Here is a 14,038-nt window from a genome sequence, read left to right on the forward strand (position 1 = left end):
TACATACCTGTAGTGGTACTCAGAAGCACAGTTCCTCTATATATCAGACAGTAGTAGTAATATCTCAATAAAATTCCAGATGTAATTGTTAAGAGGGTGAAATTTCTAACTGTAACTGAAGAGACTAAACTTTCTACTTCAGACAACTTAACTAGAAGCCTAATACATTCTGTATGAAAACAGTCATCCTTTGGGGATGTGTGTCTCTGTCCACTTGCTTATTCCCCATTTATTATATAAGCTTGGGGCTAAAAGGTGTTAATTTACAAATCTAATACATCATCTTTTTCCTTTCCTACTTTCCCTCTCACCAAGTAAGACAAAGATAATAATGGCTTTCCACTTCACAAAACTGGTACAAATCTGAAGACTGCAATGTAGTTCAATTCCAAAAGCCAACAACAAAAACCAGAAAGAACTTTTCAACTCGCCTCTGAATCAAAAAAACAGAAAATTCAAGAAATACCAAAACCAACACTATACGACAGATGAAATTATGATGAAGTCTGCATACATGAAGCCATTTTTCTTTTCCTTCTCCATTCAAAGCATAGAAGGAATAGTATTAATTGACTGAAACACTATTCAGTTTTTTCACGCTGATTTAAAGTACTTTTCTTGTTTTACTAGTTACCTATTATTTCTGTACTATGTTAAATACAGAATCATTCACTTCTCCAAGTTTTTTTTTTTCCTCATCATGGGTACTGACAATACTCACTCAGAGTCTCCCAGAAATTCACAAACGTTAATGGCTTTACCATCTTAGCATTTTGGTATGGTGAACCTGAACTAGTACAATCTCTTTGTACGTCCAATGTGAGACAGAAAGAGTTTAAGGCCAAAATTGTCAAACACCCACCAGCTTGAGGTGTTCAAGGTTAATGCAGCAGAAGCATTATTTTCTCAGAGTACTGTAGATGTTCACAGTCTGCTCAATCAACTTCTTCACAAGAATGAACTCTCTACTGCTGCAGTGAAAAAGGTGGGGTATATAGATGTACACCTCCAAAATTTCAGAGCCCTGCTGCTGCAGTCCTGAGTCTCATACCCTAAACACCCCCCAACTTCTGCACTAAGTGACGCAGGTGACAATCATTACACTGCCCTGGTTCACTCCCTGTGTATCAGCCGTTCCATCCACCGAATGGCACTGACGCCATATGAAAAAAATAGCACGCAGTCAAGTAATTAGAAACCAAGTGATAATGTACATGCACAAGGAATTAAGTTAAAGTTGCCCAGGATATCCTAAGCATTTGTCCAATTTTAAATTTCGCAACTTTAACATCATTTTAAGAATTATGAATGCTACCTGAAATAATTTACAAAAGCAAATGTCTTACTATCTGAAACTCTGCAAACCATCAGAAGAGTTGAAAGACAAATCAAAACTGCGAATTCTAGCACTGGGGATAATCAGGTAACTCTAGCAGCTATGGAACGTTATCAACACTCAAATATGCTTTCAAGTGGGCCTGTTCCTTTCTCCTAAACTCTAAAGGAATTTTGCATTCTGGTGAGAAGGTTGCTCTAGCAACTGTAAACACTTTCACTCTTTTCTGTTTCCCCATCATTGTCTCTTTCATTATCCTGTTTCTCTTCCAGTTCTAATTCTTCTCACATCCTGACTTCTTGTCCTACTTTTCCTAGTTACTTTGTATGTTTCATGTGTCCAGGCCTTCCTTTACAGTGGATTTCAGATTCTCATCTATCTAAACTCCGTCAGAGCTCTTAACTCTCCCAAAAATGGCCTGAGTTTTCAGTCAGACTACACCCTTCTCCGGACTTCCCAAACCATCACTCAAAAAGATTCTCTCTTGGGCTGAAACTTCAAAATTTCATTTTATAGCAACTCCACGCAGAAGAAAGAGGATTTTACAGTACAGATTTCTAAATTAAAGCCACCGTAGTCTGGAATAAAGCACGAGGAAGATGAAACACCTGGAATTTTTGTTTCCTAAGGGTATAGGCAGTGCAAACCACATTTTCTGAGTTTTCTCCTGAAATTAAACAAATCTCAACCCAGGGTGTACTTGGGACAGATTTTCATAGCAGAGCCACAGTTCAAGAACTTAGAAATGTCTGTGCCATGTTGCAGTGAACTACACATAGAAATTTAACAAGAGGAATCTGAGGGACAAAGATGCTGCATAACCCGCAGACATTATCACTAGCTTTGCTGGTGATGTAAATGTATCAGAGTCTTTTTCTCTTAAACACACTTCATACTTACTCAGCATGGCTGCCTGAGGTATTACCTCCCTGTGCTTGCAAGGCAGGTATCTAGAATATGCAGCAAGAACTGACAAGAGACTTGACAAGAGATCTAAATCAGCCAGGACTAGTAGAACTCCTAGTGCCACTGGACACCGACAGGTTCTTTAAGACATTTGACTGATTTACACTGTAGTTCCCAAACAAATAAAGATTTCCATTTTAGTGAAGACACTATTATCAAAATGGACAAATTTTAGTGCATTGGAAAGAAGCCTCTGCCCAGTTCTCTCAAGCACAAACACAACTAAATATTTTCACTTGTAAAAGGCAGCTTATTACCATTTCCCTTTCAAAAACATTTAAAATTAAGTGTTTAGAAGGAGAATAAAATCTTCAGAATAAAAAAATTAGTAGTATTTTAATGAGACGCACAATAATGAAGCACAGGTTCCAATGCAACACTGAAGTTTAATGAATTGGAACTTAGTAGCTCTTTGTTAGTCAAATCTCACTAACTTTGAAAACAGTTTAAAATCTGTTATACAGAGTTATTATACAAACCTTGTTATATTATTAAAACCTTGTTTTTCCTAGGAAACCAGTGAATAAGAAAACTAGGAAAACTGTGGTTTTGTAACATTCTAAAGCAATTAAACTGTGGAAAAAATGCTCAGTCACTGAGGAAATGCAGGAACAGGATTTAATCAAGTTCTTGACATATGAGAGGAAGCCAATCACAGATGTCAACATTCCAAAATATTTCATTTTCATATTTTTAGGGCAATGTTCTATCCCTCTCACTTGTACTAGGTGACATCTAAATCCACATTTTTTCAACTAATCTCAAAGGAGTAACTCAGAAAGGATGGAATAATCTGCTGTTTCATCTGCAAACCCCAAACTGAAAGTGGTAGTCCTTTATTGTATAAACTCTTTTACATATAACTGCAGATAACTGCTGTTAACAAAAGCCTTTTTTTTTTTTCCCTTGCCTATTATTAATTTTTCATAGTTATACGTGTGACATGACACTGAACTTTACATACCTTCCACCACCCTCTTTGCAGTTGGGACATGTACATGCTACTCGTCGCAGTCTTTTTCCCTCCTGATGTGGTTGGTCCCCTTCCTCATCTACGACCTGTACTCTCAAATGTGTTAGATCATTAGTATTCAGTGTAGAATCACCACTGAGCTGCCACTCTTCTGGATCAGGATCCTCTTCTTTAATCCTAATATCTGAGAAAAAGAACAAAAACAGATCCATAAGTAGCCCATTAAATAGACAGGAAACCATAATGATCAAATCTTTTTATTCTTGAGAGCACTACGTCAGTCAAAAGTCAACATCCTTAAGTGCATTCTGACACTACTTCTGTGCCCTTGTAACCTGTATTTTAAAAGTTTATCTTACTATACATTTCAAAGTTGAAGATAAGCTACAACAAAGTATTATAGTTTAAGTTTGAACTGTTCTTGGGGAGGAATGCTGTCACCAGGAGAATATTGTTGGATCGAAACTTGGGAAAAACTGAGAAACAGCAAGTCGGACAGAGGTTGAAGAAAATATAAACACATGTTTCAAATGATCCTGAGTAGCCATTTCTGTGCTCACAGCATTTCTGAATTAGTGTCACATGTAGTAGCAACAGCCTTCCTAAATGGTCTTCAGAAGTTTTTAGCATGCACAGAGATATATAAAGTACTGTGAGAAATCAATCTAATAAAAGGTTTTCACCTGAGAAATATCCAAGGAAAAACTAATAAATTAATGTTTTTGTTCCATTCCCCCTTTTCACCTGAAATGTATGTCTTCTGCACAATACATAGAAAAGAAAACATTTAGGGAAGAATGTTATTCAGCACTAGACAGAGATAAGCAACACATAAGCCACTTCTTGACCAGTAGTCAAAATAGGTCTTAGCAGTTTCCTGGATGCAAAAATGCCTCCTAATTATTCCTTATAGGAGAGACATTTGCAGATATGTGTACCCCCTCCCTACAGAGCCTTCAATCTAATCCAAAAACTAATTACAGCATCACCACAACAACTGTTTAACACATTTACATTGTAATAGGAACATCTTCCCCTCACACTACTCTGTATTCCCAGTGGACTTAAAGTCTGGATTCCCAAAAAAGACACTTTGTATGTAACATTTCAGAAAGCTGAACCCCAGCCCGTTCTTTGGTTCAGCAGAGTAGTTTACTTTGCATTTTTTCTGTGAAAATCAACAACCACTAGCACAAACTAATAAGCAAACAAACACAATTTACGGTGTTTTTTGTATTTTTAAATTTATTTAATTTTGTTGATGCTTCAAACTAACATCTTTCTATCTTTCTGGACACATTCAAGAGACTGCTTTTTCAGCAAAACAAACTCAGTTATCATGTAGACTTCTATCCTTAAACACTGACACCTTAACTGAGCACTGTGGCCACTCTAAGTCCCTTCTGGGAGTCAGTGCATCAGCCATCACATCTTTGTAATGAAGTCAAAGCTGCACAGATTGCGTGATAAAACACAAGAAAAACTGCGTTGGGTCATATGATAAAGAGCATCCTGTCCCAGCAGAGACCAGGAAAGAAACCAACGGCAAAATATGCAAAGAGTAATAGTTACCTGGTCTACCTTCAAAATCATCTCCAGCATTCATTTGTTTAGAGACAAAGGATATTACTACACAAAAAATTTCTTGATGCTAAATACAGTCTCATCCCAGTCACCCCCAACACCACACTCTGCCTTTCTTTTGCAGGACCATATGCAGGACTGTCCTGTACCCTACATCACTGATGTAACTACAATTAAACTAATTCCCTAGGAAATCACTGCATTGGGAAGAGAATTCCATGTCAAAACCAGGGAAACCTAGAATGTTTATCTGGTTTGGCTGCAAAAGTCAGTGTTAGAAATTAAGTTTGCATGAATATGACAGCCTCTGAGCTGTGGGAATCCAGGAACAAGCATACTCACGTCTGCTGATTTTTTACACACGTGGTACTACTGTGATAAGCTTGCCCAAAGTCACGTGAACACTGAGCTTCACTGTAACCATCACAAGTTCACACAGCACCATAATAAAGATCTTCCACGTGAAGACCTAGAAAACCTGTGGTGACTTCGGGTCTTCTGCAGGAGCCACCAAACTACCTTTCCTATCAAATTAAGCTATTTGCTGAGACTGAGTTAAAAAAATAACTTTATTATCTGTGTGTTATATATAAAATTAATTTTATATAAGCAAACATTAAACGACTATAAACCAAGGTTCTTAGAATTATCTTTCAAATAACTACTAAGTATACTAATACATTCACTTAGAGCAACTTTAGAAAAAAACAAAAGCCCAATTCACTCTTGCATAAAAGGGCACATTATAGGAATTTAAATACAGCAAGGCAGCAAGTCTGCCAGCACAAGCCAATGCAAGTCTCCAACCAGTTCTTTAGGACTGCGTGTTACACACTATACTCAAAATTATTTTATCGAAAAAATGTAGCAGAAAATGTACACTGTATAAATTCTGGTTTTATTTAAAATAAGAATTAAAGTACTGTTAATAAAATAACACACTGTTCTAAGAAGGTAATTTCAGTATGAGCTCACTAACGTTAGACAGTGGCATATAGTGTGCCTGTAAAGTCAGTAGCTGAATTCCATTAAGACTGCATACTTATACTTCAAGGGAGATATGCAAAGATGAGTGAACAAATTAGGGTATGGATCTGTGCTCCCATAGACCCAACTCCACTACTGTAGTCCAACAGTCCACATGATTTCTCCTATTACACTGACCTCCCATAGTCACACTCTAATGATAGAGATATGACTAAGAGCAGAAGCATGTCCAAAAAGTCTATTACTGCATGCCAGTACCCATGACTTTCTACCTTCTATGCAATCTCTGTTCCACTTCACAAACTTTTGTCCTGAGTTCCTTCCACTTTTTCATCAGTATCTCTATATTCCCAGTTTCTCCCAATCACCACCATTACTGCAGCAGCACAGAGTTTTATAAGGATAGATGCATAATTGGGAAATTTATTTGGACAAAAAAAAAAAAAAAAAAAAACCACCCCCAAAAAATGCAGGACAGACAAAACATTCCTAACAGTTGAGGATACTGGAGAAGGCAACAATTTGCATAGATATACAATAGCTTATAGCATTATTCTAAAGAATGCAAAACTGAAATGAAGACAAAGAACTGTGGTTTTAATTTTGTGCTGTGCTTTCTGGTTATCTTGGTAAGGCAGAAAGCTTAGCTATTGCTTTAGTTATTCATCAGAAGAACTATCTTCTACTACAGGCACACAAAAAAGTACAACATAAACCAGCAATTTACAGACAAGACTTTTTAATTCTTATCTATGTAGACTATACTTTAAACAAAACACAATTAAAAGAAATAGATAAAGACTTTATATAGACTTCATATACTTTTCTTTATAAATAAATACTTTATCAATAGATAAAGTCTTTATATAGCCTCTCCAGGACGTAGTATAGCAGAGAGTGGATTTTACCAAAACCCACAGTGAAGTTGATTGCCATAAATGAGGTTCTCAGAACCAATGAGTCTGTTGCCCTCCAAGTAGGTTTTACATTATTGCAAGATATAAGGTTAAAATTCCAGCAGTATTTTTTGCAAGGAGGAGGGGTGCCACTCATGAAGATATTGAAAGGGTAAACCATGGAGAAGAGCTACAGATTACATGCTCTTGAATGCAATGGAATTTGAGATTATGAAAATTCATGTAGATACCAGAGACTACATTTCTCCCTGGTGTTCTTCTACATGTGCTCCATTCTAATTCAGGCTCAACTGAGAGAATTAACATAAACTCTGCAAAAGAAGAGGCCTAAAAGAATTCATATAACCCCTAAAGTCATGACAAGCTGATGCAAACACTAGCAAATTTGAGGCAACTTTTGTCTTCTACCTATTAAAAATAGGCTAAATAAAGGTTGCATTTTATTTGCTACTCTTTTATTTCCATGCTTTCAGATTTCTATATGCCCTTACTTTTAAAGTTCAAGACTTAGTTCTAGGTAAGTATGAAGGGTAATTTTAGACAAAGATATTGCTTTAAACTGCCAACAGATTCTGATTTGAAAAACATATATTGTGTTCAAGTTCTGCTTCCTGTCTAGTGCGCTAGATTTGGTTTAGGTTTGGCTTTTCCAAGATGGAAATTGTGATCTTGGTGAACAATTTTGTTCCAATGGTAGTATTTCATAGTCATAGAAAGCCCAGAGCTGGCTACAATATGGAACAGGATTGAGTGTATTTGGCAAATAAAACCAGTAAGTAAGAGATTTGTTTAAAGCGTTTCAGAGAAGAGTAACTAAATTGACAGGATGAAACAATGCAGATGGAAATGCGGTTTAAACTATTCTTGAGTACATGTGAACTATAATCTAGCATGGAGAGAAATACTGCTGCCCACTGATATATCCAGGTTATTTACCTACTTCTCCAGGTATCAGATGAATGCATCAATTAAGCTTCACATTTTGTCTTGGTCTGTTTCAAATCAGACTTGGGAACACGTTATTTTGTTCATCTACAAAAAAAAGTTATTACTTTGCCCAAGAGCCACAGAAACAGGGGTGAACTGAGAAAGGAAAAGGATGCAAATTTTTATTCTATCTGCCTTTGCAGAATGTCACAAAGGCACACTCGGTATTACATTGTAACAGACTGCAAACTGCGAGCTCCTGGTTTAGCTGCTTTTCCTAGATGCTGAAAGCCACCCTGCCCTTTTACTTGTAAAGCCAAGCTTTACAAGTTCTTGATCTGAGAAGCAGAAATATGGTCTTTGAACTGAAAACAGATTTGCAGCAGCACTGCACATACCTTCCCACCTATTTCCTCACAGAATCACAAACTGACTGCCATTTTCAATTGTTTCTAATAGTTTATTTTTCCAAATAGAGGCTTCCCTTCCTACCTTTCCCAAGAAAAGAGATGTTAATTCCCACTTCCTTTCCATCTTCTCATACTGTTTTCTGTTTTCTCTACAGTTCAACCCACATTTCCTTGGAATCTTGACTCATCTTGCCATAATCTCTAGATGTGAGGAAGCTTTTAATAAAGACATTTAAATTTCTTAAGACGGTGTTCTTGTTCTATCCCATCTAAACTGAACTATCTAAATTAAAACTCCCTCTGCTAGTAGACCTGCTGTTCAAATCTTTCAGGAAACTCAACAGAATTAATGATTTTTACACTGATTTGTCCCCAGATCTTAAGTTGTGAATTCAGACATTTTTATTTCACAACAAATTACAAGGCAACATCAGGCACACTGCAAAGCATCATCTCAAAATGCTGGTGAAACTCAACTCAGAAGAAAGACTGTCACCTAGATTCCATAGCTCTAAATCAGATTTTACATTTCTGAGGAAAAACAACCGTTGCGTACAAGTCTAAGAGCAGGACTTTACAGTACTCAAGCAGTACCAGCAAAATGATTAAAAATACAGCAACAGATTTGTCTCCTTGCAAGAAATGCCACATGGTGTACCTCCAAGTGATCCTATACATTATTCTAAAGCAAATATTTAAGTATTTAGATCATGATAGTACTTTAGCCGGTGCTACCACAAGGAACACACCATGCATCAAGCAACAGTCACTTGTCCTACAGTAGCTGTACTCCCTTGAGATGTGCTGTCTACAGATTCTGGATTCTTATAGACAATAATGCCTGCTGCAGCATCCACTTACAGCTGAGAACAAGAGGGTCTAAGTAAATAGGGGGACAAGGAGTTAATCATACTTAACACTGAAGAAACCACAAACTCCAGAAATATGTAAGGAAAGCAGGAGGACACAGAGAATTCTCTGACCAGCAGGGCTAAGTATTTCTACATAGGAGATTATCAGACTGCTGCTAGGGTCAAACAACAAACTTGTCAGCAGTAATTCAGGAAGAAACTGTTCAGAAAACAGAATTGTTCAGTAAGTGTTTCTGTCCTGTATTTAGGTAAAAGCCAAATAATTGTCCTACTGCTAGACGACAAAGAAAAGCTTCCCACTGACAATAAGTCAGGAAGATGTAAAAACAGCTACCGAAGCAAACACTTAATAAATCAACAGATTAGGATAATTTTCATTTGGCACTTTTTAAGAGAAGGCTGAAGAGCTCTCTGCAGTTTTAATGCTGTGAGCCTTGGGCCATGTGAATGCTCCAGTGGGTTAGAAAAAAGCTAATACTGTGATAATACTGAAAAAGAGTAAACAAAGACTTAAAGAAGCAGGGACAGAATTAGTGCACTCAAAATGAGATTATGTGAATAATTAGATTAAAAACTATTTTTTAAATTTAAATCAATGATGACACTGTTGTTAATGTAATATACTTGAGAGTTCTACACAGCAAGTGTCTTACTAGGATACAGGAAAACACTTTGATTAAATGAAGTACAAAATATACTTGGAATACATGAATTAAATACTGGCATAAATTTTCAATGCAGGTTGAGAACTATCATTTCTCTATGATAAATTATGACTATTTCATTGACAATGGATATTTTTATCTCCTTTTGCTCTTAAAATTACTGCCTTTCAAAAAAACATGGTTCTTCTACAAGCAGTAAAAGACAACCCAGCCTGATCTTCAAGAGGGCAATCACAGCTAGGGTACTGGTGAATATTCCTGGCATTATAGAAAGACTGTCATTGTCCTTGGTAGAAACATCAGATACTTTCTGTGAGCCAGATGCACTGACAAGTTTAGTTCTGATCTCAGAGATCAGAACCAAAGTATATGATCCTGCCAGGAGATTCAAAAGGCAAGAAAACTGCACAGAACCTGAAACAACAGCCCTAGAGTGCTGAGACTGCAAAAAGACAGAAGACAAGTTTCCAGCTTTCTTCTTAAGTTGTAGCAGTACTGGAAATAAAATCCCTGCCCTCCTTCACTCCACGGATACTTGCCACACATCCCCACAGGTGTATGAGAGCTTTCATTTTGTGTCAAGAGTATCTTGCAAAAAGGGTATTTGAAAAATGCAAAAGGAATGCATACCTGAAACTGGGTATGCATTCTTTTGTGAACATCCTGAGATATCTGAGACTAAGGTAACTCAAGCTAACCTCCTTAACTCTGAGAATCTATACTGCATCCTCAAACACAAAGCACACACAACACACATTTACTTAAGAATAACATACATGCAACAAACTTTCACGTAACCACCACCAGCTGTAAGAAAATTCACTAATGAGCTGTTCTGGAACAAAGAGCAGAATAGCCCATGAAGCAGTAACACAGAGCAAGGATGCAACAATTCAGTATTCTCAGGATTTTGAAGAAAAAATGTGATTCTATTCCACAACAGTAGATATTGCACTAAAAAATTAGCCAGACTAACTGAAGTTCTGCAAACTTTAAGTGAGATAATTCACTGTGTGCTAAGCATGACTATGAAACACATACAAGCATGATTATCTAATCCTTCCACAATTTATTAATTTCCTTTGAAAATGATGCTAAAATAAGGAATGTAATTTAAGCACGCTGACAGCAAACTATTTACACAAGATCGGTATATAAATAGCTCTAATTCCTGCACTAACTCTAAATCCCAATCTAATTTTCATATTTCTCAGTTTCCAATTTAATTTTCATATTAAAAAACCAGTGGGGAGAATTGTTTTTAAGTGTTTTGATTTTATAACATGCAAACTAAATGCCTCAAATGAAAATTGGATAGCCGTAGACAGATGTTGTCAGATGAAAATATTTACTTAACATCATTGCTTCAATTTACTTCACGCATAAGACTATTTTATTTTTTAGATTCTGTTTTATAATGATGCCATGGCCTTGTCTCAAAGTCTTCTTATAAAGAATGCCTTAGAAGGAGAAATTGCATAATTGAAATTAAAATTGACAAGGTTAAAAACTGAAACTTAAAGATAAAAAACTAAGTTGCGCAACACTGAAAACCAGCCAAAACTTTTAAAAAAAGTTCTAGATGCCGGAAGAAAGCTATGCTTTAAGCAGCATTCTGCACTACTTCATCAGAAGCACTAAAACACTGAAACAACTGTCCCAGCAAGTAAAACTGTGAATACATCATTTTTAATTTTGTTTGTTTCATCATTTAGACTGTTTTAGGAAACAGATATTAGACCAAAGCCTCAAAAGATGCCAGGAGATGAAAGATAAATTGTCACTTGGGCAACTATTTACCTTGAAAACTGTCAGCCAATTTTTTGGTCAAATTTAAAGTAACTAAATTACTCCGGCATGACAAAGACGTCAGATTCCGGCAGGAATGGAATGAAGCCGCCACCACAAAGAGCCAACCACTCCCACTCACTACCAGCTGGCTCTAAGTTAGCAACAGCCCTGACTCTAAGGTCAATGGCAGCAGGGTCCTTAAGTAGCTGGGTACACTCCTGCAGAAGAGGAGCTGGGAAGAAAGATGTAGAAATTAAGACCTCAGTCAGTCTTGGAGTGACACTTCAGTCAACTCTTGAAAGGAATCCCTCTGACGTGATTTCCAGCTGTAGACCAATCTGGAAAACTGTTTGTAGGGCAGTGTTTTTTCTCTATTTAAATAAATGTATCTTCCAGCTGAGTGTGTCTGAGTTGATAAGCAGCAAAGTCCATTCTCAAGACAATGCTACTTTCTTTCAGGTCATTTGCTAGTGTCTTCAGGCGCTACTGCAATGGTCAAAAGAAGTATATAAAAATTTATCCAGCATCCTATAACAAGTTATGCAACCTATGTAAGACCTGGTAAAATTGGCCTTTTTTTTTTTTTTTTTTTGCAGAAAATAACCAATCCCAAACTGATTCAGTACATGAATAAATTAGCTGAGACACTATTACAATTAGAATTTGATTAACATCAAGTTTCCTTCAGATGGACAATAGCTTGGGGGCAGGGGGAAAATCCAGTAACTTAAAAATTCTTTCAAGCTCACAAAACTTACAGGATCAGAAACATGAAGGCCAAGTAGCTACACTTGAAACTTGATAGTTTTCCAAAATACACACTACGTTATATGAAATATTTGAAGAAGAAATCTATATAAGCATGTTAATAAAAACCTCCACTTTTCTTGACCAGGCAAGACGCTAAAGAGTAACGTGAACTGTGCATTCAATGGCTCTTTTTGTTACACACAATGCACTGTTTTATTACAAACTGCCAACAAAAGAAGTACACTACTAGAGAGCTTTCTCAAGTTTAATTTCCTCTCAAGACCAGAAGACTGAAGCCAAAACACAGGTGAGAAAGGTATCTCTCTCCCAGTGCTCAATATAGAGATACTATTTGATATAGCTTTTTGATAGAAAAGCAATGCTGAAGAGTTTCAGCTGTGACTAACCAATACCCTTCCCTTGGTCACCACAACACTAAGCACAAATAAATTAATGAGCTCTAATAAACATCCTAAACCAAAACAAGCTCTGGCAAGACCTTTCAGAACAAACTCACAGCAAGGCAGGTCTACGCATATGTGTGCATGGTAGAATGGACACATTGGTAGAAGCATAATTACTGGACAACTTTCAAAGAAAACTTCACATTTACTGGACAAAGTTACTGGCTTTGTATTAGGGTTTCAATGGCTTCTCATTAGGTAAACAAAATGTAGGACCTAGTTAAAGACATTTTTTCCTCACACACACTCAAGCACAGTACAGATGTCCACTGCTGCCTACCTGGGGAGCGAACCTTGGAGAACATCTCTCATACAATGGGCTGTAACAACAAAAATCTAAAACATAAATGGTTTTGCTGCTGCAATGCTAACAGAACAAAGCACATTATTTGGACCTCAGATAATTACCAGCCATCTCTGACACAAAACTAGGAATATATTATTTTTATTTCTGCCTCAGGTAGACAAATTTTCTTAAACAAAAAGAGAAAAAACAGTCTGACTCTACCTGGTATGAAAGGAGTGCATTATCCAGCTTGGGGAGAAAACACAGGCAAACCTTTTTTATCTTGCTTCAAAGCTCATTAGTAGTTGGCAAAAAAAAAAGGAATCAAGTAGCTTCACACACTTCAACTTCCCTCATTCTGCTGTCTCTTCCACTTACCTCCTTCTTTCGATTTAAAATTGAACTGGTTTTCCTTATTTTCAAAACAACAATATACTTTTGACTGAAAATAACTCCTTATGATTTCACTATCTGCTTCTAACTGCGTATTTATTCTCCAACCTGAATAAAGGTTGTGAGGGGTTATAAATAAGAAGGGGAGGAACACCTCTGAAAAAGATTCTCTCAAACAAAATACCAGATGCATATAGAAAAGACCCTGAAATTCAATCAAGATAATTCAGTCTGATTCTGTCAGAAGCAGTGTCACACTAATCATTACTATGGAAAAGTGAGTTTCTTCTAACATAAAGGAAGGACCAAATACATTCTCCCCAAATTTAGGGAATGGTAGTTTTAATACTTGCCAATACTTTTATTATTCCTAGACAAGTAGGAAAAATGTCACTGTAAATCTCCATCTTATCTTTAATATAACCAGGTGTTTACAGCTATGCACTTCAGGCAATAGTTTCTGCTATTCATCTAGTACTTCTGCCTATTCAATCACATTTCATATATCGCATTTAGTCTCTTGCCTTCCCATGTGAAATTCCTTATAGGAGAATACAGTTAAAAGGATGCTTGATGGAACTCCCTTGCATTTTATTATAAACTACCATTGAAACACTCTCAGGAACGATCAATAGGCAAAATGATACACACTACAGAACAGACTCAACTTCTTTCTCACGTGCCTAGCTGGTTTGGGGTATTTTTTTGCTTTCTTTC

At 36.7% G+C, this 14,038-nt stretch overlaps 1 protein-coding gene across 2 annotated transcripts in view; it reads right to left on the reverse strand.

The window, feature by feature from the left end:
• The window catches only part of SP3 (Sp3 transcription factor), a 34,611-nt gene that overhangs the window by 6,439 nt on the left and 14,134 nt on the right, over window positions 1–14,038 (reverse strand). For both annotated transcript variants that reach the window (XM_040069695.2, XM_040069696.2), the window contains one exon: window positions 3,267–3,459. In XM_040069695.2, the coding sequence (XP_039925629.1) occupies window positions 3,267–3,459 (193 nt within the window). The remainder of the gene's footprint in view (window positions 1–3,266; window positions 3,460–14,038) is intronic.

This window comes from Hirundo rustica, chromosome 7 (genome assembly GCF_015227805.2).
Source record: "Hirundo rustica isolate bHirRus1 chromosome 7, bHirRus1.pri.v3, whole genome shotgun sequence".
Taxonomy (NCBI): Eukaryota; Metazoa; Chordata; class Aves; order Passeriformes; family Hirundinidae; genus Hirundo; species Hirundo rustica.